Source organism: Anomaloglossus baeobatrachus, chromosome 8, assembly GCF_048569485.1.
Source record: "Anomaloglossus baeobatrachus isolate aAnoBae1 chromosome 8, aAnoBae1.hap1, whole genome shotgun sequence".
Classification (NCBI taxonomy): Eukaryota; Metazoa; Chordata; class Amphibia; order Anura; family Aromobatidae; genus Anomaloglossus; species Anomaloglossus baeobatrachus.
The window spans coordinates 133,506,005-133,531,710 of NC_134360.1; the positions used below are offsets into that span (position 1 = coordinate 133,506,005).

Below are 25,706 nucleotides of genomic sequence, written 5' to 3' on the forward strand. Positions count from 1 at the left end.
GACGCTCCTTCCTGATCCCGTCCTGGGTGATTCTCACCACGGATGCCAGTCTATCCGGCTGGGGAGCAGTATTTCTCCACCACTGAGCACAGGGCACTTGGACTCCGTCCGAATCAGCCCTCTCGATCAATGTGCTGGAAATCAGACCTGTGCTCTTAGCTCTCGTAGCCTTTCACCACCTGTTGGCGGGCAAGCACATTCGAGTCCAGTCAGACAACGCGACAGCAGTTGCCTACATCAATCACCAGGGCGAGACTCGCAGCCGCCTGGCAATGTTGGAGGTTCAACGCATCCTTCAGTGGACGGAGGACTCCAAGTCCATCATATCCGCAGTCCACATCCCAGGCGTAGAAAACTGGGAGGCAGATTATCTCAGCTGTCAAACCGTGGACAACGCCGAGTGGGCTCTGCATCCGGCAGTGTTCCGGTCGATCTGCCGCAAGTGGGGAACTCCGGAAGTGGATCTAATAGCATCCCGGCACAACAACAAGGTCCCGGTTTACGTGGCTCGCTCCCACGATCCTCAGGCCTTTGCAGCGGACGCGCTGGTTCAGGATTGGTACCAGTTCCGTCTGTCTTACGTGTTTCCCCCTCTAGTTCTCTTGCCCAGAGTCCTGCGCAAGATCAGAATGGAGGGCCGTCGGGTCATACTCATTGCTCCAGACTGGCCCAGGCGAGCTTGGTACCCAGACCTGCTCCGTCTGTCCGTAGAGGTGCCGTGGCATCTCCCGGACCGTCCAGACCTTCTCTCACAAGGTCCGTTTTTCCGCCATAATTCTGCAGCTCTCAGATTGACGGCGTGGCTCTTGAGTCCTGGATCCTGACGGCTTCCGACATTCCTCCCGAAGTCATCTCCACTATGACTCAGGCTCGGAAGTCTTCCTCTGCCAAAATTTACCACAGGACTTGGAGAATTTTCCTGTCCTGGTGTCGTTCTTCCGGCCATGCCCCTTGGCCTTTTTCCCTGCCGACCCTTCTGTCCTTCCTGCAGTCTGGTCTGCAGCTAGGACTATCCCTCAATTCCCTCAAGGGACAGGTCTCGGCTCTGTCAGTGTTGTTCCAGCGGCGTATCGCCCGGCTGGCTCAGGTGCGCACCTTCATGCAGGGCGCATCTCACATCATTCCGCCTTACCGGCGGCCTCTGGATCCCTGGGACCTTAATCTGGTCCTCACGGCCTTGCAGAAACCCCCTTTTGAGCCACTTAGGGAGGTTTCTTTCTCGTCTTTCACAGAAAGTGGTCTTTCTAGTGGCCATAACTTCCCTCAGGAGAGTCTCTGATTTGGCTGCGCTCTCCTCGGAGTCACCTTTTTTGGTTTGGTTTTTCACCAAGACAAGGTGGTTCTTCGTCCGTCTCCGGACTTTCTTCCTAAGGTGGTATCTCCTTTCCACCTTAACCAGGATATTTCCCTGCCTTCCTTTTGTCCGGCTCCTGTTCATCGCTTTGAAAAAGCGTTGCATACTCTGTATCTGGTGCGGCGCTCCGGATCTATGTGTCTCGCACCGCTGCTTTTAGGCGGTGCACCTCTCTCTTTGTGCTGACCACTGGTCAGCGTAAGGGCCTCTCGGCTTCTAAGCCGACCCTAGCTCGTTGGATTAGGTCGACCATATCCGATGCCTACCAGTGTACTCAGGTGCCTCCCCCGCCGGGGATCAAGGCACACTCGACCAGAGCTGTCGGTGCCTCTTGGGCTTTCAGGCACCAGGCTACGGCTCAGCAGGTCTGTCAGGCTGCCACTTGGTCCAGTCTGCATACCTTTTCGAAGCACTACCAAGTGCATGCTCATGCTTCGGCAGATGCGAGCTTGGGCAGGCGCATCCTTCAGGCGGCTGTCGCCCATTTTTGAAGTTAGGTTTCGCCTACTTCTCAGTTTTCTGTTTATTCCCACCCATGGACTGCTTTGGAACGTCCCATGGTCTGGGTCTCCCATAAGGAACGATGAAGAAAAAGAGAATTTTGTTTACTTACCGTAAATTCTTTTTCTTATAGTTCCGACATGGGAGACCCAGCACCCTCCCTGTTGCCTGTTGGCAGTTTTCTTGTTCTGTGTGTTTTCACCGGCTGTTGTTGTAGACAGAGGTTCCGGTTGTTCCGGGTTTTGCTCTCTCTACTTGTGGGTGGATGTCCTCCTTCAGCTTTTGCACTAAACTGGCTATATTTGGTTATCCAGGGGGTGTATATGCTAGGAGTGAGGAGCTACACTTTTTAGTGTAGTACTTTGTGTGTCCTCCGGAGGCAGAAGCTATACACCCATGGTCTGGGTCTCCCATGTCGTAACTATAAGAAAAAGAATTTACGGTAAGTAAACAAAATTCTCTTTTTACTGGAGGCACTGGGGGCTGCCATGCTGGATTTGCTGTCTGTGTAACGACAGTAACTTCATCCTTTATGGCAGCCCCTGTGCATAGACTCTGATAGTCGGGCTCCGACCCCTTGCCATACGTTACAGTGGGCGTCTGCTGTGACCTGGACGCGCCCCCTGGGCTGTCCAGAACACAACAGAGGGAGGAGTTCAGCGCCATCATTGTGGAGCTCACAGCGTGTGCTGTTTTCTCCACTTTACCCCTGTCACCCGCCAGGATGTGTGAGTACGAGCCGCCCCCCCTCGTTACTGTCTCCGATGACATCCCATCCCTCCGTTCTCCCCAGCCCCTGCTCTGCCCCAGCTAATGACGCCCCCCCCCCCCCCCCCGCCGTTACCGTCTCCAATGACACCCCCCTCCCTCCGTTCTCCCAAGTCCCCGCTCTGCCCGCTGCCCCATCAGGGGTGATTGTGAGTGTGTGTCGGCGCTTGCGATGCTGTGCAGTGAGCTTCCAGGACCTGCGAGAGGATCACATGGGAAGCATGTGGTATCTCCGGATGTTGTGAGTGTGTGCGCGCGATTGTACAGGTATGTGCGATATCGTGAGTGTGTGTGAGTGTATGCGATCGGATGTGTGAGTGTATGCGATCGGATGTGTGAAATGTCGGCCAGACGCAGGGGAGGATGGCATGCAGCACAGCTGCCTGGAGCGCCCACCGGAGGTCACAGAGAGGAATGATGTGAAAGGTGTGTGTGTGTGTGTGTGTGTGTGTGTGGCACAAGGTCCCCATCAGGGGTGATTGTGTGTGTGTGGCACAAGGTCCCCATCAGGGGTGATTGATTGTGTGTGATGCACAAGGACCCCATCAGGGGTGATTGTGTGTTTGTGTGTGTGTGTGTTGCACAAGGTCCCCATCAGGGGTGTGTGTGTGTGGCACAAGGTCCCCATCAGGGGTGATTGTGTGTGTGTGGCACAAGGTCCCCATCAGGGGTGATTGTGTGTGTGTGGCACAAGGTCCCCATCAGGGGTGATTGTGTGTGTGTGTGTGTGTGTGGCACAAGGTCCCCATCAGGGGTGATTGTGTATGTGTGTGTGCACGCACGCGCCACTGCATGTGAGTACCTGTGTGTGTACCGGTAATACTGTCTGCAGAGCCATGTATCTAATCCTATCCTGTGTGATACTGTGTGCACAGCTGTGTATCTAATCCTATCCTGTGTGATACTGTCTTCAGAGCCGTGTATCTAATCCTATCCTGTGTGATACTGTCTGCACAGTTGTGTATCTAAAGCTGGTGTCCCACACAGCGACAACGACATCGCTGCTACGTCACCATTTTCTGTGACGTTGCAGCGACGTCCCGTCGCTGTCGCTGTGTGTGACATCCAGCAACGACCTGGCCCCTGCTGTGAGGTCGCCGGTCGTTGCTGAATGTCCAGCTTCATTTTTTGGTCGTCACTCTCCCGCTGTGACACACACATCGCTGTGTGTGACAGCGAGAGAGCGACGAAATGAAGCGAGCAGGAGCCGGCACTGGCAGCTGCGGTAAGCTGTAACCAGCGTAAACATCGGGTAACCAAGGGAAGACCTTTCCCTGGTTACCCGATATTTACCTTCGTTACCAGCCTCCGCTCTTGCTGCCAGTGCCGGCTCCTGCTCTGTGCACATGTGACTGCAGTACGCATCGGGTAATTAACCCGATGTATACTGTAGCAAGGAGAGCAAGGAGCCAGCGCTAAGCAGAGCGCGCGGCTCCCTGCTCTCTGCACTGTGACATGTAGCTGCAGCACACATCGGGTTAATTAACCCGATGTATACTGTAGCAAGGAGAGCAAGGAGCCAGCGCTAAGCAGTGCGCGCGGCTCCCTGCTCTCTGCACTGTGACATGTAGCTGCAGCACACATCGGGTTAATTAACCCGATGTATACTGTAGCAAGGAGAGCAAGGAGCCAGCGCTAAGCAGTGCGCGCGGCTCCCTGCTCTCTGCACTGTGACATGTAGCTGCAGCACACATCGGGTTAATTAACCCGATGTGTACTGTACCTAGGAGAGCAAGGAGCCAGCGCTAAGCCCGGCTCCCTGCTCTCTGCACATGTAGCACAGCGACGTTATGATCGCTGCTTCTGCTGTGTTTGACAGCTAAGCAGCGATCATAACAGCGACTTACAAGGTCGCTGTTACGTCACCGAAAATGGTGACGTAACAGCGACGTCGTTGTCGCTGTCGCTTAGTTTGAACCCAGCTTATCCTATCCTGTGTGATAGTCTGCTGAGCTGTGTATCTAATCCTATCCTGTGTGTGATACTGTCTGCTGAGCTGTGTATCTAATCCTATCCTGTGTGATACTCCTGCTGTCCTTGGTGACACTTTAGACATTTCTGGTCACCAGGAAAATGGCTGTGCACTATGTCCTTGCATGTCATTCTCTGTTATCTGTTGTAAACACTCAGATTAGGAGGGGGGAGGCGTGCCACCACACACAGGAGAGCAGACTCCGCCCACTTTACAGCAGGCTGTAATCTGAGCTTTTTAAATTCAGTAGGATTTCAGAAGCTGCTCCCCCTAGTGTTTAACAGTGGAAAATATCAAACTTTTTATTTTTTTTTTTTTTTATATTTTGCACAATTAAAAAAAAAATAATAATATTTAAACAAAACATTTAAACATTATTACTTTACATTTTTTCTATTTTTATTTATTTTTTTTTTGACGATACCTTCCCTTTAAAAAACAAAACAAAAACTGAACACTGGGAAACTGTCAGAGGAATCTGGTTGGTCTGGTCTTATGATTCTTCAACTCCAATGTTGAGGACCTGAGCAATTGGGGCATTCTAAATTTGCTTTCTATTAGAAAAAACAAACATATGTTTACAGGAGCGTGCTAACATGCTATTTAATGCCCAACCACCTGTGCAGTTGTCACCTCTTCAGAACGCTGGGCTTAGGGTCAGTACGGAGGAGCAAAAGTCCCAGCACTTCTGGTCATGCACACTGAACTTTTGAGGCCGGGTCGCGTACACCCATTTCATAGTGCTGGGACTTCTGATCATGCGCACTGACCCTAAGCCCAGTGTTCTGAAGTGGTGACAATGGACACAGGTACGTGCATTACTGCTGATAACACAGGGCAATGGGCATTAAATAGCATGCTAGCTCACCCCTGTGGCCAGCTAACATGCTAAGAGGGCTGTAGGAGCGCAGGAACTAGCGCCCTTGGGACTAGCCCCTGGCCTCGTTGGCATATCATAAAGGATCTTTAAAAAATACTTTTTCTAAAGATCTTTGTTTGCAACTAGATGCTGGAACGGTTAGGCAGGGATTAGCAGTATGCACCCAAAATTGCTTGCGGTTCTGAGTGCATATTGCACCTGACAAGTTCCCTTTAAACTGGAGAGAAGTAAGTGAAGAGCTGCATGAAAAAAAAAAAAGTGCTACCAAGATAAAGAAAACTGCTGCACTAATGATCCCTGTTATTGGCTAAGAGCCACCATTTGACAGTTACGTGTGTGTGTGTATATATATATATATATATATATATATATATATATATATATATATATATATATATATATATATATATATATATATATATATATATATATATATATATATATATAATATATATATATATATATATATATATAATGTATGTATGTATGTATGCTGTGTGTGTGTGTGTATAATATAGATATATATATATATATATATATATATATATATATATATATATATATATATATATATATATATTAAATATTATAAATAGATATTATTTTACTCATGAAAATAAGACACATTGAAATTTATCAGAGGAATTTACTTCTTTACTTCCCCTCAATCATTATGAAATGTCTGAATTCACTGGTGATGTCTTTCCTTAGTGAACGCAGACTTTCCCATTAGAAAAGAGTTGGCAGTTGCTGCTTATGAAATTCTATGGAGAACTGTATCTGTCATGTCATAGCAGCATAATGTGTGTCTGCCTCTAGTTCTTCACCCCCATCTCCTCCTCTTCTCTGGATTTGCTGTCATGTACCACTGCCATTGGCATTCATTATACATCATGCTCTGCCCAGAATATAGCGTTTAGGAACCATTTTAGGACCAGTTTAGGAACCATGTTACATTAATTGACTTACAATAACTTGAAGCAAGCATGTGTGGTTTTCATTGCTCCAGTATGGACTAGTTGGCCACACTGGCTTTAAAGCCAAGCAATTGCATTCTGGAAGTAATTTTTCTCTTTCCTTTGGAAGTCTGCTAGTTTGGAATACCCTCAAATACATGACAGTGAGGAGTCCTTGCCCCCAGTTATGGCTAATTCAACACAGGCTTCGGAGCCAGCACAAACTGTGCAGTCTTCTCAGGATGCTGTAACGAAGCGTGATGATATTATTGTCATAGAAAGTGATGAAGAAGAGGAAGAAGATGAAAATGAAGGCGATCAAGAGGTAATCTGTACATTCTGCATTTCACAAGTCCACGTAAAAAGGCTTGCGGTTTTCCTAATTTCTGTTTGTTAATGTTTTTTCTAGGACATACAGGGATATGACGAGGATGAGGAAGATGATGAAGATGATGATGGTGGTATGGGTGAAGAAGGCGATGAGAGTAATGGTGAAGATGGTAGCGCTGATGGCAATGACACCTATGAAGGAGAAGATGCTGCGGTATATAGTACTCATTCTTAATTTTAAATTTATGCAGAAAAGCTCAAGAAGAGTGAGATGAATCGCTTCAGATCACCTTGTACATGGGTTTACCTTAAAAAGGTTCTTTGAGAAATGTAATTCAATAAAATGCTTTTAAATATTAAACATGTTGATAAAAACCTTTATTTCTTTATCGTTCCTTTGGGAGACCCAGACCATGGGTGTTTAGCTTCTGCCTCCGGAGGACACACAAAGTACTACACTTAAAAGTGTAGCTCCTCCCTCTGAGCTTATACACCCCCTGGTAGCCAGTCCTAGCCAGTTTATTGCTTTGTGTCAGGAGGCATACATCCACACATGCATTCTCATCTGATTTGTTTGACTTTTGGAAAGAGTTTGAAGAAAAGCGGGTCCATGTCTGGACTCCCGGCATGTCCCTTCTCACCCCACTGTGTCGGCGGTGTTGTTAAGGTTGATTTACAAAGCTGCAGCCTTACATGCCGCGCTCCTTCACCATCCCTTCTGGGCTCTGGCTTGAAGTGGGAGCCAGCACGGTCTCCATGCCTGGCAGGAGTCCGGTCTCCATCCACAGCCCCTTGAGGATTCTGTTGGACCGGAGCACTCATCCCCAGGGACATGGCCCTGCGTCTCAGCAGCTAAGTACCTGAGACGTTTATGTTGGGGGTCCCGGTTCTTTATTGTAAGGGGAGAGTATGCTATATGTGATTGTTTTAACTTTTCCGGCGGGTTCTCTAGCTTTTGCCTGAGAACCGCGCCGATGGTGCCTGCTTGTCGGCCTCGCCGCTTAAATTTAGGCCCCGGCTTCGCCGGAGGCCTAGTTTTATTTTCCTGCCCTCGCATGTCACTCATGCAGAGGGACAGGTTCGGCTCCTCCCGGCGGCCGTTCTACACAGGGGAGGGACACTCCCCACTGCTGGGGCGTCCCTCCTTCCCTGCTGGTCTCTATAGCCCTCCAGTTCCCGCTCTTTTATAGGAACGCCCCTAGTCCTGCCCCCCTCTCTTCGCTCCGGCGGCCATTTCTCAGGCAGAGTTCACTCTGCTCTGGGACATCCTGCATTCTGCATCTCTGCTGAGGTGCTGCGACTGGGGGACCGGGCTTCGGGATCTGGAGGGCACACAACACCGCGCTCAGCGGTCTGGTAAGCCACAGCCGGTCTCCGGTTGTGGACCTCTGTATATTCTCCCTGGGGTTCATTCTCTGCAAAGCCCCCACTCCAGCAGCATGTCTCACACAAGGAGCAAGGCTCCAAAGCTTTATTCTGCATGCACTGCATGTAAGCTCCTGCTGCCTGAGCCGAGCATTTATCCACACTGTGATGGTTGCTCTAACTTGGCGGTGCCACAGCCTGGAGTCTCACCCCCAGTGGTCTCTCAGGCTGCTGCTGCACCTGTGACCGAACCCCCGGCCTGGGTAGAGTCCTTTTCTAGGTCCATATCCCAGTCATTTGTGAGTCCATGGGACTTTTGTCCAGGACTTTGATGAATATGCATCAGCCTCCCTCACAGGGTGCCTCTAATACTCTTGACAGAGGACTCCTATCCTCTGACCTCCGTCCATCGGAGCTCACGGAGGATTCATCATCTGATCCCAGACCCCGTCCTTCTAAGAGAAGGCGCATGGTTTCCTCCCCCTCCCCATCCCACGGCTCTGTCTCAAGAGCTGACTCTCAAGATGAGGAGGATGCCCTCACTGGGGGCTCGGAGGCTATGTATCCCATTGATTTCTCTGAGGGTGACTCAGATCTTAGTGATTTGATTACTTCTATTAATTCTGTGCTGGATCTCAATCCGCCAGTGTCAGAGGAGCAACTCTCTTTGGCAGAAAAACATCAGTTTACCTCGCCTAAGAGAGTGAAGAGTGTGTTCTTTAACCACTCCAGTTTTCAGACCGCTGTGACCAAACCCAGGGCCTGCCCTGACAAACGCTTTCCAAAGCGTGGTTCTGATGACCGGTTTCCATTTCCACCTGAGGTGGTCAAGGAGTGGTCTCACTCCCCAAAGGTAGACCCTCCGGTGTCTAGGCTCTCAGCCCGGACCGTTGTCGGTGGCTGACGGCACCTCACTTAAGGATTCCACTGACCGTCAGATTGACCTTCTGGCCAAATCTGTGTATGAAGCTGCGGGGGCCGCGTTTTCCCCGACTTTTGCAGCAGTGTGGGCTCTCAAAGCCATCTCTGCTTCTCTAGAGGAGATGCATTCCCTCACCAAGGAATCTATGCCTGAGATGGTTACCTTAACTGCTCAGGCTTCAGCTTTTTCATCTTATGCCATGTCTGCCATGCTAGAGGCTGCTCACCGCACTGCGGTGGCTTCAGCCAATTCTCTTGTTATCCGCAGGATTTTGTGGCTTCGAGAGTGGAAGGCAGATGCTTCTTCCAAGAAGTTTCTTGCTGGGCTCCCTTTTGCTGGTTCACGGCTGTTTGGTGAACAGCTGGATGAAATCATTAAAGAAGCTACTGGCGGGAAGAGTACTTCCATGCCACAAACCAAGACCAGGTAACCCGCCCAGGGTAGGAATCAATCGAGGTTTCGTTCCTTTCGTTCCTCCAACTGGTCGTCCGCTAACTCAGCCAAGGATCAGAAATCCAACTGGCGCCCAAAAGCGCGTCCGCAGAAGACCGCAGGAGGTTCTGCCACTAAGGCAGCTTCCTCATGACTCTCGGCCCGCTCCAGCCACGTCCTTAGTCGGTGGCAGGCTCTCCCACTTTGGCGACGTTTGGTTAAAGCAAGTCTCCGATCAGTGGGTGAGAGACATCATATCTCACGGCTACAGGATAGAATTCTCTTCCAGCCCTCCAAACAGATTTTTTTCTCTCAACTCCCCCCTGCTCCAAGGCCGCCGCCTTCTCACAGGCCGTGGCAGCCTTGCAGGCAAACGGAGTGATTGTCCCAGTTCCCGCTCAGGAACGGTTCAGAGGTTTTTACTCAAATCTCTTCCTAGTTCCAAAAAAGGACGGTACCTTCCGGCCCATCCTGGATCTCAAGCTTCTCAACAAGCATGTCCGGGTGCGGCATTTTCGCATGGAGTCTCTGCGATCAGTCATTGCCTCTATGACCCAAGGGGAGTTCCTGGCGTCCATCGACATCAGAGATGCCTATCTACATGTGCCAATCGCAGTGTCACATCAGCGTTGGTTACGTTTTGCGATAGGAGAGGATCATTTCCAGTTCGTGGCTCTCCCCTTCGGGTTAGCCACGGCCCCTCGGGTATTCACCAAGGTCATGGCGGCAGTGATTGCGGTCCTGCACCTCCAGGGGTTAGCAGTGCTTCCTTATCTGGACGACCTTCTGGTCAAGGGTACATCCAGCGCAGACTGTCAGCGGAGTGTTTCGCTCACTCTCGCCACCCTAGCCCAATTCGGGTGGCTTGTCAATCTTCCCAAATCCACTCTGACTCCGACCGAGTCTCACGTACCTAGGGATGCAGTTCGAGACTTTGCCGGCACTTGTGAAGTTGCCCTTAATCAAACAGCAGTCTCTCCGGCTAGCGGTGCGCTCTCTCCTGAGGCCCCGCCGTTATTCCCTCAGGCGCCTGATGCAGGTGCTGGGTCAAATGGTGGCCTCCATGGAGGCGGTTCCCTTTGCCAAGTTCCATCTGCGTCCTCTGCAGCTGGACATTCTCCGCTGTTGGGACAAGCGGCCTTCCTCCTTACAGAGGTTAGTGGCTCTGTCGCCACGGACCAGGAGCTCCCTTCAGTGGTGGCTTCGACCCCTCTCCCTGTCCCAAGGGCGCTCCTTCCTGGCTCTGTCCTGGGTGATTCTCACCCCGGATGCCAGCCTATCCGGCTGGGGAGCGGTACATCTCCACCATAGAGCTCACGGCACTTGGACTCCGTCCGAGTCAGCCCTTTCAATCAATGTGCTGGAAACCAGAACTGTGCTTCTAGCTCCCCTAGCCTTTCACCACCTGTTGGCGGGCAGGCACATTCGAGTCCAGTCAGACAACGCGACAGCGGTTGCCTACATCAATCACCGAGGCGGGACACACAGCCGCCTGGCAATGTTGGAGGTCCAACGCATTCTTCAATGGGCGGAGGACTCCAAGTCCTCCATATCCGCAGTCCACATCCCTGGCGTAGAAAACTGGGAGGCAGATTATCTCAGCCGTCAATCCGTGGACGGTGGCGAGTGGTCCCTGCACCCGGCAGTGTTTCAGTCAATCTGCCGCAAGTGGGGCACTCCGGACGTGGACCTAATGGCATCCCCTCACAACAACAAGGTTCCGGTTTACGTGGCTCGCTCCCACGATCCTCAGGCCTTCGCCGCGGACGCTCTGGTTCAAGACTGGTCCCAGTTTCGTCTGTCCTACGTGTTTTCCCCTCTAGCTCTCTTGCCCAGAGTCCTGCGCAAGATCAGAATGGAGGGCTGTCGAGTCATCCTCATTGCACCGGACTGGCCCAGGCGAGCTTGGTATCCGGACCTGCTCCAACTGTCCGTGGAGATGCCGTGGCATCTTCCGGACCGTCCAGACCTGCTCTCGCAAGGTCAGTTTTTCCGCCCGAATTCTGCGGCACTCAAATTGACGGCATGGCTCTTGAGTCCTGGATTTTGACGGCTTCTGGTATTCCTCCTGAAGTCATCTCCACTATGACTTGGGCCCGTAAGTCTTCCTCCGTCAAGATCTATCACAGGACTTGGAAAATTTTCCTGTCCTGGTGTCGCTGTTCCGGCCATTCTCCTTGGCCATTCTCGTTGCCGACCCTTCTATCTTTTTTACAGTCCGGTCTGCAGCTAGGACTGTCCCTCAACTCTCTCAAGGGACAAGTCTCAGCTCTATGAGTGCTGTTCCAGCGGCGTCTCGCCCGGCTGGCTCAGGTTCGCACCTTCATGCAAGGTGCGTCTCACATCATTCCGCCTTATCGGCGGCCCTTGGATCCCTGGGACCTTAACTTGGTTCTCACGGTATTGCAGAAACCCCCTTTCGAGACCCTTAGGGAGGTTTCTTTGTATCGTCTTTCTCAAAAGGTGGCCTTTCTAGTTGCCATAACTTCTCTCAGGAGAGTCTCTGATTTGGCTGCGCTCTCCTCGGAGTCACCTTTTTTAGTTTTTCACCAAGACAAGGTAGTTCTCCGTCCGACCCCGGACTTTCTTCCTAAGGTGGTCTCTCCCTTCCACCTTAACCAAGATATTTACTTGCCTTCCTTCTGTCCTGCCCCTGTTCATCGCTTTGAGAAAGCGCTGCATACTCTGGATTTGGTGCGTGCTCTCCGGATTTATGTGTCTCGCACCGCTGCGCTCAGGCGGTGCACCTCTCTTTTTGTGCTAACCACAGGGCGGCGCAAGGGTCTCTCTGCGCTTCTAAGCCGACCTTGGCCCGTTGGATTAGATCGACCATTTCGGACGCCTACCAGAGTACTCAGGTGCCTCCCCCGCCGGGGATCAAAGCACACTCGACCAGAGCTGTCGGTGCCTCTTGGGCTTTTAGGCACCAGGCTACGGCTCAACAAGTCTGTCAGGCTGCCACGTGGACTAGCCTGCATACCTTTTCAAAGCACTACCAAGTGCATGCTCATGCTTCGGCAGATGCGAGCTTGGGCAGACGCATCCTTCAGGCGGCTGTCGCCCACTTGTGAAGTTAGGCTCCGCCTACTTCTTAGTTTTTTCTGTTTATTCCCACCCAGGGACAGCTTTGGAACGTCCCATGGTCTGGGTCTCCCAAAGGAACGATAAAGAAAGAGAATTTTGTTACTTACCGTAAATTCTTTTTCTTATAGTTCCGTATTGGGAGACCCAGCTCCCTCCCTGTTGCCTGTTGGCAATTTTCTTGTTCCGTGTGTTATCACCGGCTGTTGTCGTGGACAGAGTCTCCGGTTGTTCCGGTTCTTACTCGGTTCTACTTGTGGGTGGCTATTCTCCTTCAGCTTTTGCACTAAACTGGCTAGGACTGGCTACCAGGGGGTGTATAAGCTCAGGGGGAGGAGCTACACTTTTAAGTGTAGTACTTTGTGTGTCCTCCGGAGGCAGAAGCTAAACACCCATGGTCTGGGTCTCCCAATACGGAACTATAAGAAAAAGAATTTACGGTAAGTAACAAAATTATCTTTTTAGCAAAAAACTATTCTTTATGTAGTGCCCTCTGTCAGATTTTATACAAGGCAGCCTTCTTCCTAGCATTGTGCAGCCATCCTAGGAAGGGCTGCGGGAAGTGTGAGCCAAAGGTCCTCGTGCACTGCACTAAAACTGTCAGGCTGAGATGGATGTTTATTTTCGGTGAGCTGGAGAAAGGTGTTCATCTTCTCCTTTAGTCCACTACGCTGTGTCCTGTCAGGTTCATGCTGCTGTGACCTGATGCATGTCTCCAGTATATGTTCTTTCTCTCTCGCCTTATTGGGGGACACAGGACCATGGGTGTATGCTGCTGTTGCCAGGAGGTTGACACAAGGCAACCTAAAGAAAAAAAGTTATCTCCTCCTCTGCAGTTTATACCCTGTGACTGACCTGGAACTAAGCCAGTTTTTTGCGTCGTGTCTTAGGAGGTGGACATGGGCCTGTTCTCAGGCCCTTTTTGCCTTTTTTTTCATTTTTTTTTTTTCCCGGTTTGGGCTCGTTTTTTAGCCTACTAACCTCTCTTCTGTTCCATTCTTCACAGATGGGCGACAGGATGTCCCACACTCCTGCTCTACCCCTATGCGGGAAGAGGGTCACAGGTTGGCTTCGCCGCCAGGTCTCCCCTCTTCCTAAGTGGCCAGACGATTTATGCTCTGCGTCAAACTGGTGCCCAGAGCCCCCCCCATATTTACGTCCGCCTAGGCTTTCTGTCGCCACACTTCTAGGCAAGCGGCGCCGAGAGTGACGACATTTGGCAGTTCCGGGACCCAGATGAAGCCTGCCGTCCGCCTACTTGCTGCGTGGTGCAGCTGAGCCGAAGTCTGCATCCCTCCAGGTTCTTACCCGGCCGGCGTGGCTTCCAACGGACCCCCTGGACGCAGGTAGGGAGCATTATCCTTTCCAGGCAGGTCCAGTTCAGTGTTGGACCGGCGGGGGAGAGAGTCTCCCTGCTTCATCGACTGCTGCGCTGCAGCGTCGCACTGTCCCCAGAGCGTTTCAGGCCAGGCACTAATTTAGTCCCTTGCTTCGGCCTAACGCGTCCACTGGCCACGCCCCCTTGCTCTGTCGTCCTCGCGCTGCCTCTCGGTAGGAAGCCCCGCCCCCACAAGGTGGAGGTAGCTTATGCTCTCCACAACGCTGGGAATACAAGGCCTCCGTGCATACAGGCCGATAATTCCGCCCCCACAAAGGTAGGGGTCGGTCTGCTCCTCACAGCTCTGCAGGAGGATAGTTGTGCGGGTTGTTTTCCCGCTTTGAAACTCTCTAACTGCGGATATGCCGAGAGCAGCGCCATCTTAGGAGAATCACCTATTCTACCCCGGGAACACAGCCAGCAGCTTTCTGCTCCAGGGTCTGGATGGGGTAAGCTCTCCTCGCTTAGGAGGCTTGGTGCTACAGGCTCCAGCTATTTACTGAAATAATACAGAAGTGTAGCCCTTCTCCGCACTAGGAGACGCTATAACTTCCATAGATGTTAAGGAAAGCTAGCAGATTACTGCATCGCTTTGCATTATGTGTAATACAAAAGCGTGGAAGACACAGGCCCCACTTATAGTGTCCTGCAATTGGAAATTCTCCTTAGGCCAGTCATCCCCCCCGTGTCAGGACTGCGATGTCGCAGTGGCATCCCAGGACACCCCCCCCCCCTTCCCTGCCGCCGCAGATGAGGACTCTCGCGCCACCACCCGAGTGGCCTTCTCCCTCTCACAATTGGTAGCTGACCTAACCAAAGTCTCCCAGTCTCTGGTTTCGGCCTTACAGTACCTACCAGCTCTCCAACCTGCCTCGGGGAACCAGGACGTACCTCGGAGGACAAGAACGACCCAGCACCCCAGGCTCAGGATAGAGTCCCCACTAGGATCCAGAAGAGATCCAGAAACGGGTCTACACATGCAGCCAATCCACATTCCATGATGACACTCAGTCCGCTTCTGCGTCAGTCTGCCTACAGCGATATGTCTTCAGAGTCGGACTCCGACCTGGAACTGGACGCGGAGCAGACATCCAATACCTGGGAGATGCTCGACAGTTTAACTTTAGCTGTTAACCAGACTCATCGGTGGAAGAAGATCCGCCTGCGGTGGCTTCAAAAACAGTTTCCTTCAAAAAAAACCTAAGCGAGCCCTTAAATTTTTGTAATATTCCCGACTTTACCGCCATTCTGGTCAAGCAAAGAGTTCACCCAGAAAAACTATTTTCTGGCAAGCAACGTCTATCCCTTCTCTATCAGTTCTCTCCGGAACTAGTAAAGGATTGGGCAGAGTCCCCTGCTGTCAACCCTCCTGTGTCTCGACTGGCCAAGCACATAGTACTCTCCATTCCAGATAGTGCCTCTGTCAAAGAAACCAACGACCGCACCGTTGAGGCTCTAGGTCGGTCTATTTTTGAGATGGCGGGTTCCTCTATCTGTCCCTCATTTTCTGCAGTATGGGTTACCAAGGCTCTTTCCGTTTGTAGTAAGAGTTTACTGAGAGGCCTCCATGCAGAAGGTTTGCCTTCCGAGTTGGTTGAGCTGACCGACCAAATATCCATGGCTGCCAAATACCTTTTATATACGCTTTGCTAGACTCTGCAAATTATACAGCCATGGCGGCCAGCAATTCGGTGGTAATCCGTCGGCTTCTCTGGCTTAAAGCCTGGAGTGCAGATAGTGATTTCTTAGATGCACTAACTGGGTTACCCTTTCATGGTTTTCGCCTTTTCAGCGAAACACTCGACAGAATCATTGCTGATACAACAGGGGGTAAGCGTGTCAAGGGAGGAATTTGCGTTGAAGACTGCTAATGGAGTCCTCATTTGGGATATCCAGAGACGATGCCATATTAGCTGTGTATCGGTGCCAATATATATATATATATCAATGTATATAAGACAAAGAACACAGACATGCTCTCTTTTCAGCCAGCGTCACCAACTGACCTAGTTTAATAAGATAGATCCAATTATACCGTAAGCATGAATAACCTTGAAGCTAACAAGGAGTGCTTTCACTCCCCGATTTCTCGCATCATACTCCTGCTCTCCCGTACATTCCTTCTATGTGAACATTACTGATAACACTTCTTACAGCTTCACATTCTCGCTTCATCTTTGGTTAACACCTTCATGATTATACAACTTTGAATTATACTATAGGTCTGTGCAATGGCTACATAGACAGACAGATAATTATACAACTACATTTTGATTATTTATATACACAGATATTCTTATTACGTTTAAACAAACATACTACAGCTCAAGTGACCTCCACAGTCCCCCCTTAATAAAATATCTGTGAATATTATTAACCTTAAATTTAAAAATTTTCCCCATTTAGATATATTTTATTATTTGGGACTTTAATTATATCCATATCTGTATATGTGGGCTTTCTATGGGATTGTTGTTTAATTTAACACTATAGGCTTTAGTTCCCCCTTAAGTACTTATTTTTATTTATTAAACATAACTCTATTATTTACAGGGGCTATTAGAATTGGCGTTATTACTCTCATTAGGGCACATTATCCTGATTAAGAAAAATTGAATCTAGACCTTATTTTAAAATTAGCACATAATTAAAAAACAAAATAAACAAAAGGACATTTGGAAATTGTCCATGGTTCTTCTTTCCGGATATGAAACAAAAAGGAGGATGCTTGGTCAGTGCTAGTCTACTTAGGGCCACTTTGTGAACCTGGATAATTTGCTCTTGATAGAAAAAAGAACAAAACATGATGAGGCTTCATGTGAACAGTTTGTGGCACAGACTTGGAAAAGCCTTCTGGGATAATGGGTTGAATAGCGGCCGCTTTCTGCTTCGGTTTTGTCGGGTCCATTGGTTTCTGAGATGTGACGTCATTTCGCGTGTCACTGCCAGTGCTCAGCAGACTAGGCCGGAGAGACATCAGCCTGATGGGATAGGCTCTTCCAAAACTTTTCCCGAGATGAGAGAATCCATAGCTAGCATTTTATATTAAGGAAATTCACTGACTATATTCATATGAGCTAGTAGGAGACAAAAACATTTGTAAATGGTTAGATTACATTAACAAAACCACATTTTTGGGTCTATGAAATGGCTGAATTAAGTATTTTAGGTTACTCAATTCGTACCCTCAACAAGAGCACCTCTCTACCACAACCGCACCCAAAGCGTGCATCTCGCAAGAGAGTCCACTGGCATTTTCGGTCATTTTGGGACTTTACCTCTCAGCCATCCGTAAAGTCTGAGCAATCCTCCCTGCACAACGACCAAAAGCCTGGACCCTCTTAAGACACGACCTGGCTCTCCCGTCCTAGGCAGCCCAGGTCCGGTGGTTCCCGTTCTCACCATTCCTCCTCAGCATGACGCCAGGCATCCCCGGACCACTGTAGGAGGTCGACTGCTCCTCTTCCAGGACGTCTGGCTTTACTACATAGACAATGCCTGGGTGTGAGAACTGGTATCCACCTGTTAAAAAATAGAGTTCACCTTTTCTCCCTACGAGACATTTCCTGCAGTCACGCTTACCCAAATCTGTGGCCCAAAATTGGGCCTTGTCTCAGGCTATCGTGGTACTAGGCAATGCAGGCGTCATTGTACTTGTTCCCACCGAACAACGTTACACAGGTTTTTACTCAAACCTTTTTGTGGTCCCCAAAAAAGGACGGCTCGGCCCATCCTATTTTAGACCTAAAGAGGCTAAACAGGGCCGTGTGGACTCTCCCCTTTCACATGGAATCACTAAGATCTGTGGTTGCGTCCATAGAACCGGGAGAATTCCTGGCCTCCATCTATATACAAGACGCCTACTTGCACATTCCAATCTGCAAAGCTCACCAGAGGTTCCTTCTGTTCGTAATTGGAGACGAACACTTCCAATTTAAGGCTCTCCCCTTTGGCCTAGCCACGGCGCCTCCGGTCTCTTCCAAGGTCATGGCAGCCGTCACGACCGTGCTTCACCCCAGAGGTACTGTAGCCATCCTGTATGTGGATGACCTCCTCATAAAGGGACAGTCATTTCTTGCCTGCTCAGAGAGTGTGCATATCTGCTTGGACACTCTCTCGAAGTTCGGCTGGCTTGTCAACCGCCAAAAGTCCTCTCTAGTTCCATCTCAAAGTCTTGTCTTTTTGTACATGGTCCTAGACACTTCTCGATCCCGGGTGTTTCTACAAGTAGAGAAATGGACCTCCCTGAGACAGGGCATTCAGATTTTCCGGCGCAAGCTAACCTCTGCGGTTCGGGATGAGCATTTTAGGGAAGATGGTGGCGGTGATAAAAACTGTCCTGTTCTCTGTTTCACCTTAGTACTCTTCAGCTGGCTCTCCTTTCGGTGTGGGACAGGAACCTGTTGGGAAGAGAATCACGCTTCGATCTCCGAGGTTCACATCCCAGGAGTAGAGAACTGGGCTGCGGACTTCCTAAGCCGACAAGGTCTGGCAGCGGGAGAGGGGTCACTCCGCGACTAGATGTTCCAGCAGATCTGTCACAGGTGGTGTCCTCCGGACGTGGACTTCATAGCATCTCACCACAACGTCAAAGTCTTCATAGCCCGATCCCGCGACCTACACACAATAGGCTCCGACACCATGGTCCTGCCGTGGTCGCAGTTTAGTCTCCCTTACATATTCCCTCCTCTTCCCCCTCATTCCAAGGGTGATGAAGAAGGTCAAGGCGGAGGGAGTCTCGGTGATACTAGTAGCTCCAGATTGGCCCAGGAGGGTCTTGTACTCAGAACTCGTCCAGCTACTAGGCGACACTCCCTGGCGGCTTCCTAACCGCCCAGATCTTCTGTCGCAGGGGCTGATTTGCCACCAGAATTCCGCACGGCTGCGTATGACGGCGTGGCTCTTGAATCCTGGATCCTAGCCAGAACCAGTCTACCCCCCAGGTCATTTCAACTATGATAAATGCTATTAAGCCCTCCTCGGCTCGCATTAATCATGGAACCTTGGGAGATCGTTTCTTTCCTGATGCGAACAACATGGAAAGTTGCCGCTTACCTTTTCCTTGTCCAATATCCTGACCTTTTTGCAGGTGGGATCTGATTCGGGGCTAGCCCTCAGTACCCTCAAGGGACAGGTCTCCACCCTTTCATTTTTTTTTCCCAGAAGCAGCTAGCGGCTCAGTTGCAGATTTGTACCTTTCTTCAGGGGGTAGCCAATCTGGTTTTCCCCTATCCTCAGCCCTTAGATCTATGGGACCTTAATCTGGTTTTAGGAGTCCTCCAGCAATCCCCTTTTGAACCACTGCGAGAAATCTCGCTCTTTACTTTCCTGGAACCTCTCCTGCCAGGTTCCCTACCTGGTTTTTCACCAGGACAAGGTTGTTCTCCGGCCCTCACCATCCTTCCTACCAAAGGTAGTTTCTCCCTTTCATCTAAATAAAGAAATCTGCCTGCCTTCATTCTGCCATGCTCTGATTCATTCATTTGAGAAGTCCCTGCGTAATCTGGATCTTGTCAGAGTTCTGAGGATCTATATCTCTCGGACCGCGCTGTTTCGCAAATTGGACGCACTTTTTGTACTTCCAGAGGGGCACAAGAAGGGTGCTTCAGCCTTGAAATCCAGGATTGGCCGTTGAATTAGATCCGCTATCCAAGAGGCTTACAGGGTCAAAGGCCTCACCCTCTTGGGAGGGGTGAAGGCTCATTCCACCCGAGCGGTGGGAGCTTCCTTGGCTGTTCGCCATCAAGCTTCGGCAGCTCAATTTTGCAAAGCCGCTATCTGGTCCAGCGTCCACACATTCACCAGGTTCTACAGAGTACATACGCAGGCATCTGCGGATGCTGCCCTGGGGAGACAGGTTTTGCAGGCGGCGGTGGCTCACCTCTGACTCAGATGGACCCTGTTTTCAGTTACTAGCTTTATAGTTAATGGTCAGTTGGTTTGCTTGACCTTACCAGTTGTTAATGGTTTTGTTCCCACCCAGGGACTGCTTTGGGATGTCTCATGGTCCTGTGTCCCCCAATAAGACAAGAGAGAGAGGAATATTTTTGGGTACTCACCGTAAAATATTTTTCTCTATGCCTTCATTGGGAGACACAGCACCGGCCCTGTTTGGATTAGAATTCTTTACATTCCTTGCAGCTATAGCTTCTCCTACTACTTTTACACTAAACTGGCTTAGTTCCTGGTCAGTCACAGGGTGTACACTCTGGAGGAGGAGCCAACTTCTTTCTTTAGTTTGCCTAGTGTCAACCTCCTGGCAACAGCAGCATACACCCATGGTCCGGTGTCCCCCAATGAAGGCTCAGAGAAAAAGATTGTACGGTGAGTACACCAATATCTTCCTTTCTTGTCCTACTGCGAGTCCTCTAAATAGGACCGGTGCACACTGATTTATAGCAGCTGCCTTCTTTTCAATCCGGACAGAGGGCACTATATAAACATACCTTTGCTTAATAAAGGTATTTAGATAATACACATTTAAATATAAAATAAATACAATTTTTTTTAACAGTTCTGGGAGAACCCCTTAAATGACAAAGTAGTTGTTTTTGGAAATACAGATAGTCCTTAAGAAGCAGCTTAGCAGAATTTCACATCGCACCATGATAACTCACTGGTAAAGTGGTTCAGCTCCTCTGCTTATATAAATGTCATATCACAGTTCACCTGTGGTGACATAAGACCACTTGATATTTTAGACCACCTAAATATGTTTTTGTTTGCACATATTTATTTTTGCTCTGTCCTAATCATCAGCTTGGAAATGTATTTTTAACTTGTAATTCATTGATTTCTCTCCAGGGTGCTGAAGGCACTGATCCTGGCACAGAGAACGAGGAGAGTATGAGTACTGGAGATGTTGGTCAAAGACCTGCAGACTCTCAAAGTGGTAATAGAATCTTACATTTATATATTTTTTTACATTTATATATATTAGTTTACTTTCCAAGTGTTCCTGCAAACAGTAGCACACTTATTATGGGCTGTTATCCTCGTTGTGTACTTAGTAGCTGCCTTAATCTTGGTATACAGGTGAAGCGTCAACAGGAACCTCTGAATCTTCACTTTCACAAGAAGCTAGGGAACAACCATCTTCTGCTTCTGACCGTCCAGGTCCTCGTCCTCCCCAGTCACCTCGTAGACCACCACATCCTCTTCCTCCCCGTTTAACTATACATGCACCTGCTCAAGAACTTGGACCACCAGCTCAGGTAGAATGTACAATAAAATTGGAATATTTAAGGGTAGTGTCCACTTTAGACAATCCCTATTTGTTATAGACCATTACAATTCTCAATTAAAGCCGACACAATGTGTGGGTTGGTTTTTTTTTTTTTTTTATTTTATTTTAAATTGAGATATCATATACAAGATCTTAGCAATAGATGGCTAATTGATCCAGGCATGTACATTTAGGTGCTGCAGTGCTTTGTGGCTTTGCTGCCAGCAGATACTTGTACTTGTGTGCAGTCAGCTTTACTGGATAATTCTTGGTGCATGCCTAAATTAAGAGAAGACAAATGTACTCTAATCTAGTAATTTACAAGCGATTACTTGTTTTGTGTCTTCTGAAATAAATATAACACATATATAACCTCTTCCTCCATTTAGCGAATTTCGATGGCCCGCAGACAATCGGTAGGCCGTGGACTTCAGCTTACACCTGGATTAGGTGGCATGGTAGGCACAATTTTACAATTTAAATTGGAAATGATTTTTAATGATTCATTTATAGTCTAATCTGTTTTGGTTGCTGATATATTGTACTACGTGCCCACACTTGAAGGTGTGTAACCCTCTTTTCTTTGTCGCTCTATTGGGAGACCCAGACAATTGGGTGTATAGGCTATGCCTCCGGAGGCCGCACAAAGTATTACACTCAAAAGTGTTAAGCCCCTCCCCTTCTGCCTATACACCCCCCGTGCTCCCACGGGCTCCTCAGTTTTTTGCTTTGTGCGAAGGAGGTCAGACACGCACAGCACAGCTCCACAGATTAGTCAGCAGCAGCTGCTGACTATGTCGGTTGGAAGAAAAGTGGGCCCATATAGGGCCCCCAGCAAGCTCCCTTCTCACCCCACTCTTGTCGGCGGTGTTGTTAAGGTTGAGGTATCCATTACGGGTACAGAGGCTGGAGCCCACATGCTGCTTTCCTTCCCCATCCCCCTCAGGGCTCTGGGTGAAGTGGGATCCTATCGGTCTCCAGGCACTGAGACCGTGCTTCATCCACAACTCCTGTGGAGCCTGCTGGATAGGAGCCGGGTACAGTTTAGGGACATGGCCCTGCTACGTGAAGGTACTCTGTATCCCTGTGGGGACCGCGCACGGCAACACCTCAGCTTTGCTGGGTGTGCTAGTGCACCGGGGACCGCGGCGCTGACCGGGTTAAACTGTGCCATTACACACTCAGCGTCGCTGAGTGTGTTTATATGTAGGGGCTACCGCGCTAACCGCCGCTGCCATGGGAAACTGCGGCGCGGTTGGGACTTGTAGTTCGCCGGGGACTTCGGCGTCGGCCGCGCTTTTACGGCGGCCACGCGTATACTCGAGTCCCCGGCTTGCTTGCGGCCTAGTTTCCCTTTCTCCCGCCCTCAGCCCTGACAGGCAGGGGAAGGGCGGGACGCTGCACGGAACGAGCAGCACTGAGGGCTGGAGTATGATTTCCATACTCCACCCCCCTCACTGTGCACAGTGTGAGCACCTCGGCCACGCCCACGGCTCCCTCCTCTCGTCAGGACGCCGCAGCCATTCCTGTCAGCTCCTCCGACGCTGCAGAGAGGGATTAACCCTGGGAGACCCAGACACGGTCTCTGGTGGCCTCATAACCGCTTTAGGCGGATGGTAAGCAGCACCTGTGGTGCTAGCCCCATGGTGCTGTAGTGTATTGATACATTATTTGTTTATAGTATATATTTTACACTGTATGAGCACAGTTCATTCTGGCTATATACCCTAGTGTGTTACTCAGGGAAAACAATAGCATGGCGCCCACAAAAGGCAGGGGTGCCAAAGCACAGGCTTATTATGCTGCTTGCGTCGCTTGTATGACCCAGCTGCCGGCAGGTTCCATTGACCCTCATTGTGTGCAATGTTCGGCCCTGTGACACTTCTTCAGCCAGGGCCTCTGCTAAGAGGGGCCCAGGGGGAGCCACCTGTTGACACTGTCCTAGTGATGGGGACGGAGTTTGCAAAACTCTCTGAGACTATGACTAAGATACTAGAAGCCTTGCAGTCCAGGCCGGTATCTCAGCAAAGGGACTCTGTTGAATCATTGTTCCCTGGCCCCCCTCAGTTGGACCAACAATGTCCTCCCGGGGTATCTCATACATCCCAGACTGAGGGTTCTGACTTAGACCCCAGCCCCAGACCGACTAAGCGGGCTCGCTTAGAATTTCCCTCGACATCATATTGTTCAGGGTCTCAGCGGGGGGAATCTCTGGTTGATGATGCGGACACAGCTGATCAGGATTCTGATCCTGAGGGCGCTCTCAATCTTAATACTCCAGACGGGGACGCCATAGTGAACGTTCTTATTGCGTCCATCGATCAAATGCTGGATATTTCTCCCTCAGCTCCTCCGGCGGAGGAGTCAGCTTCTCTTACACAGAGTATGTTTCTGGACCACTCTGATTTCAGAGAGGCAGTCCAGATTCATCATGCTTGTCCAGATAAGCGGTTTTCTAAGCGCCTTAAGGATACACGTTATCCTTTTCCCCCTGACGTGGTTAAAGGTTGGACTCAGTGTCCCAAAGTGGATCCTCCAATCTCCAGACTGGCGGCTAGATCCATACTTGCAGTGGAAGAGGGGGCCTCGCTCAAGGATGCCACTGACAGGCAGATGGAGCTCTGGTTGAAATCCATCTATGAAGCTATCGGAGCTTCTTTTGCCCCAGCATTCGCAGCCGTATGGGCGCTACAAGCTATCTCAGCAGGTCAAGCGCAAATTGAAGCAGCCACATGCACGGCCGCGCCACAAGTGGCATCCATTACCACCCAGACCTCGGCAATTGCGTCTTACGCTATTATTGCTGTCCTGGACTCTGCGAGCCGTACGGCGGTCGCGGCCGCCAATTCGGTGGTACTCCGCAGGACCTTGTGGCTACGGGAATGGAAGGCAGATTTTGCTTCCAAAAAAAAAGCGCTTAACCAGTTTGCCAATTTCTGGGCGGTTGCCCACCTGTAGGAAGAGGCCGTTTTACGGCTCTATTATGAGGTATTATTTTACCCACCCAGGGACTGCTTTTGGACGTCCCAAATGTCTGGGTTTCCCAATAGAGCGACAAAGAAGGGAATTTTGTTTACTTACCGTAAATTCCTTTTCTTCTAGCTCTAATTGGGAGACCCAGCGCCCGCCCCTGTTTTTTTGTGTACACATGTTGTTCATGTTGAATGGTTTCAGTTCTCCGATATTCCTTCGGATTGAAGTTACTTTTAACCAGTTTATAATTCTTTTTCCTCCTTCTTGCTTTTGCACCAAAACTGAGGAGCCCGTGGGAGCACGGGGGGTGTATAGGCAGAAGGGGAGGGGCTTAACACTTTTGAGTGTAATACTTTGTGCGGCCTCCGGAGGCATAGCCTATACACCCAATTGTCTGGGTCTCCCAATTAGAGCTAGAAGATAAGGAATTTACGGTAAGTAAACAAAATTCCCTTCTTTATAAGATTATATCCCAATGTGTATTAGGTGTAATAATAAGAATGTTAGTAAATTCCTCCAATTATAAATGTAAACTATATCACTTTTCTTTGTCGCTCCATTGGGAGACCCAGACAATTGGGTGTATAGCTTCTGCCTCCGGAGGCCACACAAAGTATTACACTTTAAAAAGTGTAACCCCTCCCCTCTGCCTATACACCCACCCGTGCATCACGGGCTCCTCAGTTTTATGCTTTGTGTGGAAGGAGGCACACATCCACTCATGCATTCTCATATTAGTTATGTCGGTTGGAAGAAAAGTGGGCCCCCACGGGGCCCCCGGCATGTTCTCTTCTCACCCCACTACGTCGGCGGTGCTGTTAAGGTTGAGGTACCCATTGCGGGTACAAAGGCCGGAGCCTCATGCCGTCTCCTTCACCATCCCTTAGCGGCTCTGGGAGAAGTGGGATCCTGAGCGGTCATCCATTTACTGGGACCGTGCTCCCTCCGCAGCCCCTGTGGGAATCTGCCGGACCGGAGTCTATTCAACCTCAGGAACCGGGCCCTGCAACTCTAAGGTACTCTGTGTCCCCATTGGGGACTGTGCAGGGAGCGCACCCTCTTCCCGGACGCTGCGGCAGCTGCTGAATTGAGTGTCTGAGCTTGCAGCGCTGTCATGCAAAGCCCCCTTCCTGGTGTTTCACCAGGATAAGGTGGTTCTGCGTCCTGTCCCAGAATTTCTCCCTAAGGTGGTATCCCCTTTTCATCTCAATCAGGATATCTCCTTGCCTTCATTTTGCCCTAATCCAATTCACCAATGTGAAAAGGATTTGCACTCTTTGGATCTGGTGAGAGCACTCCGGCTCTACGTGTCTCGCACGGCGCCCCTGCGCCGTTCAGATGCGCTCTTTGTCCTTGTCGCCGGCCAGCGTAAGGGTTCGCAGGCTTCCAAGTCAACCTTGGCTCGGTGGATCAAGGAACCGATTCTCGAAGCCTACCGTTCTTCTGGGCTTCCGCTTCCTTCAGGGCTGAAAGCCCATTCTACCAGAGCCGTAGGTGCGTCCTGGGCATTGCGGCACCGGGCTACGGCTCAGCAGGTGTGTCAGGCAGCTACGTGGTCTAGTCTGCACA

At 50.1% G+C, this 25,706-nt stretch overlaps 1 protein-coding gene across 1 annotated transcript in view; it reads left to right on the forward strand.

Moving 5' to 3' along the window:
- The window catches only part of TPR (translocated promoter region, nuclear basket protein), a 481,409-nt gene that overhangs the window by 369,925 nt on the left and 85,778 nt on the right, over positions 1 to 25,706 (forward strand). Inside the window, exons 40-44 of the mRNA XM_075322004.1 lie at positions 6,562 to 6,756; positions 6,841 to 6,975; positions 20,744 to 20,831; positions 20,975 to 21,153; positions 21,554 to 21,622. Coding sequence (XP_075178119.1) covers positions 6,562 to 6,756; positions 6,841 to 6,975; positions 20,744 to 20,831; positions 20,975 to 21,153; positions 21,554 to 21,622 — 666 coding nt within the window. The remainder of the gene's footprint in view (positions 1 to 6,561; positions 6,757 to 6,840; positions 6,976 to 20,743; positions 20,832 to 20,974; positions 21,154 to 21,553; positions 21,623 to 25,706) is intronic.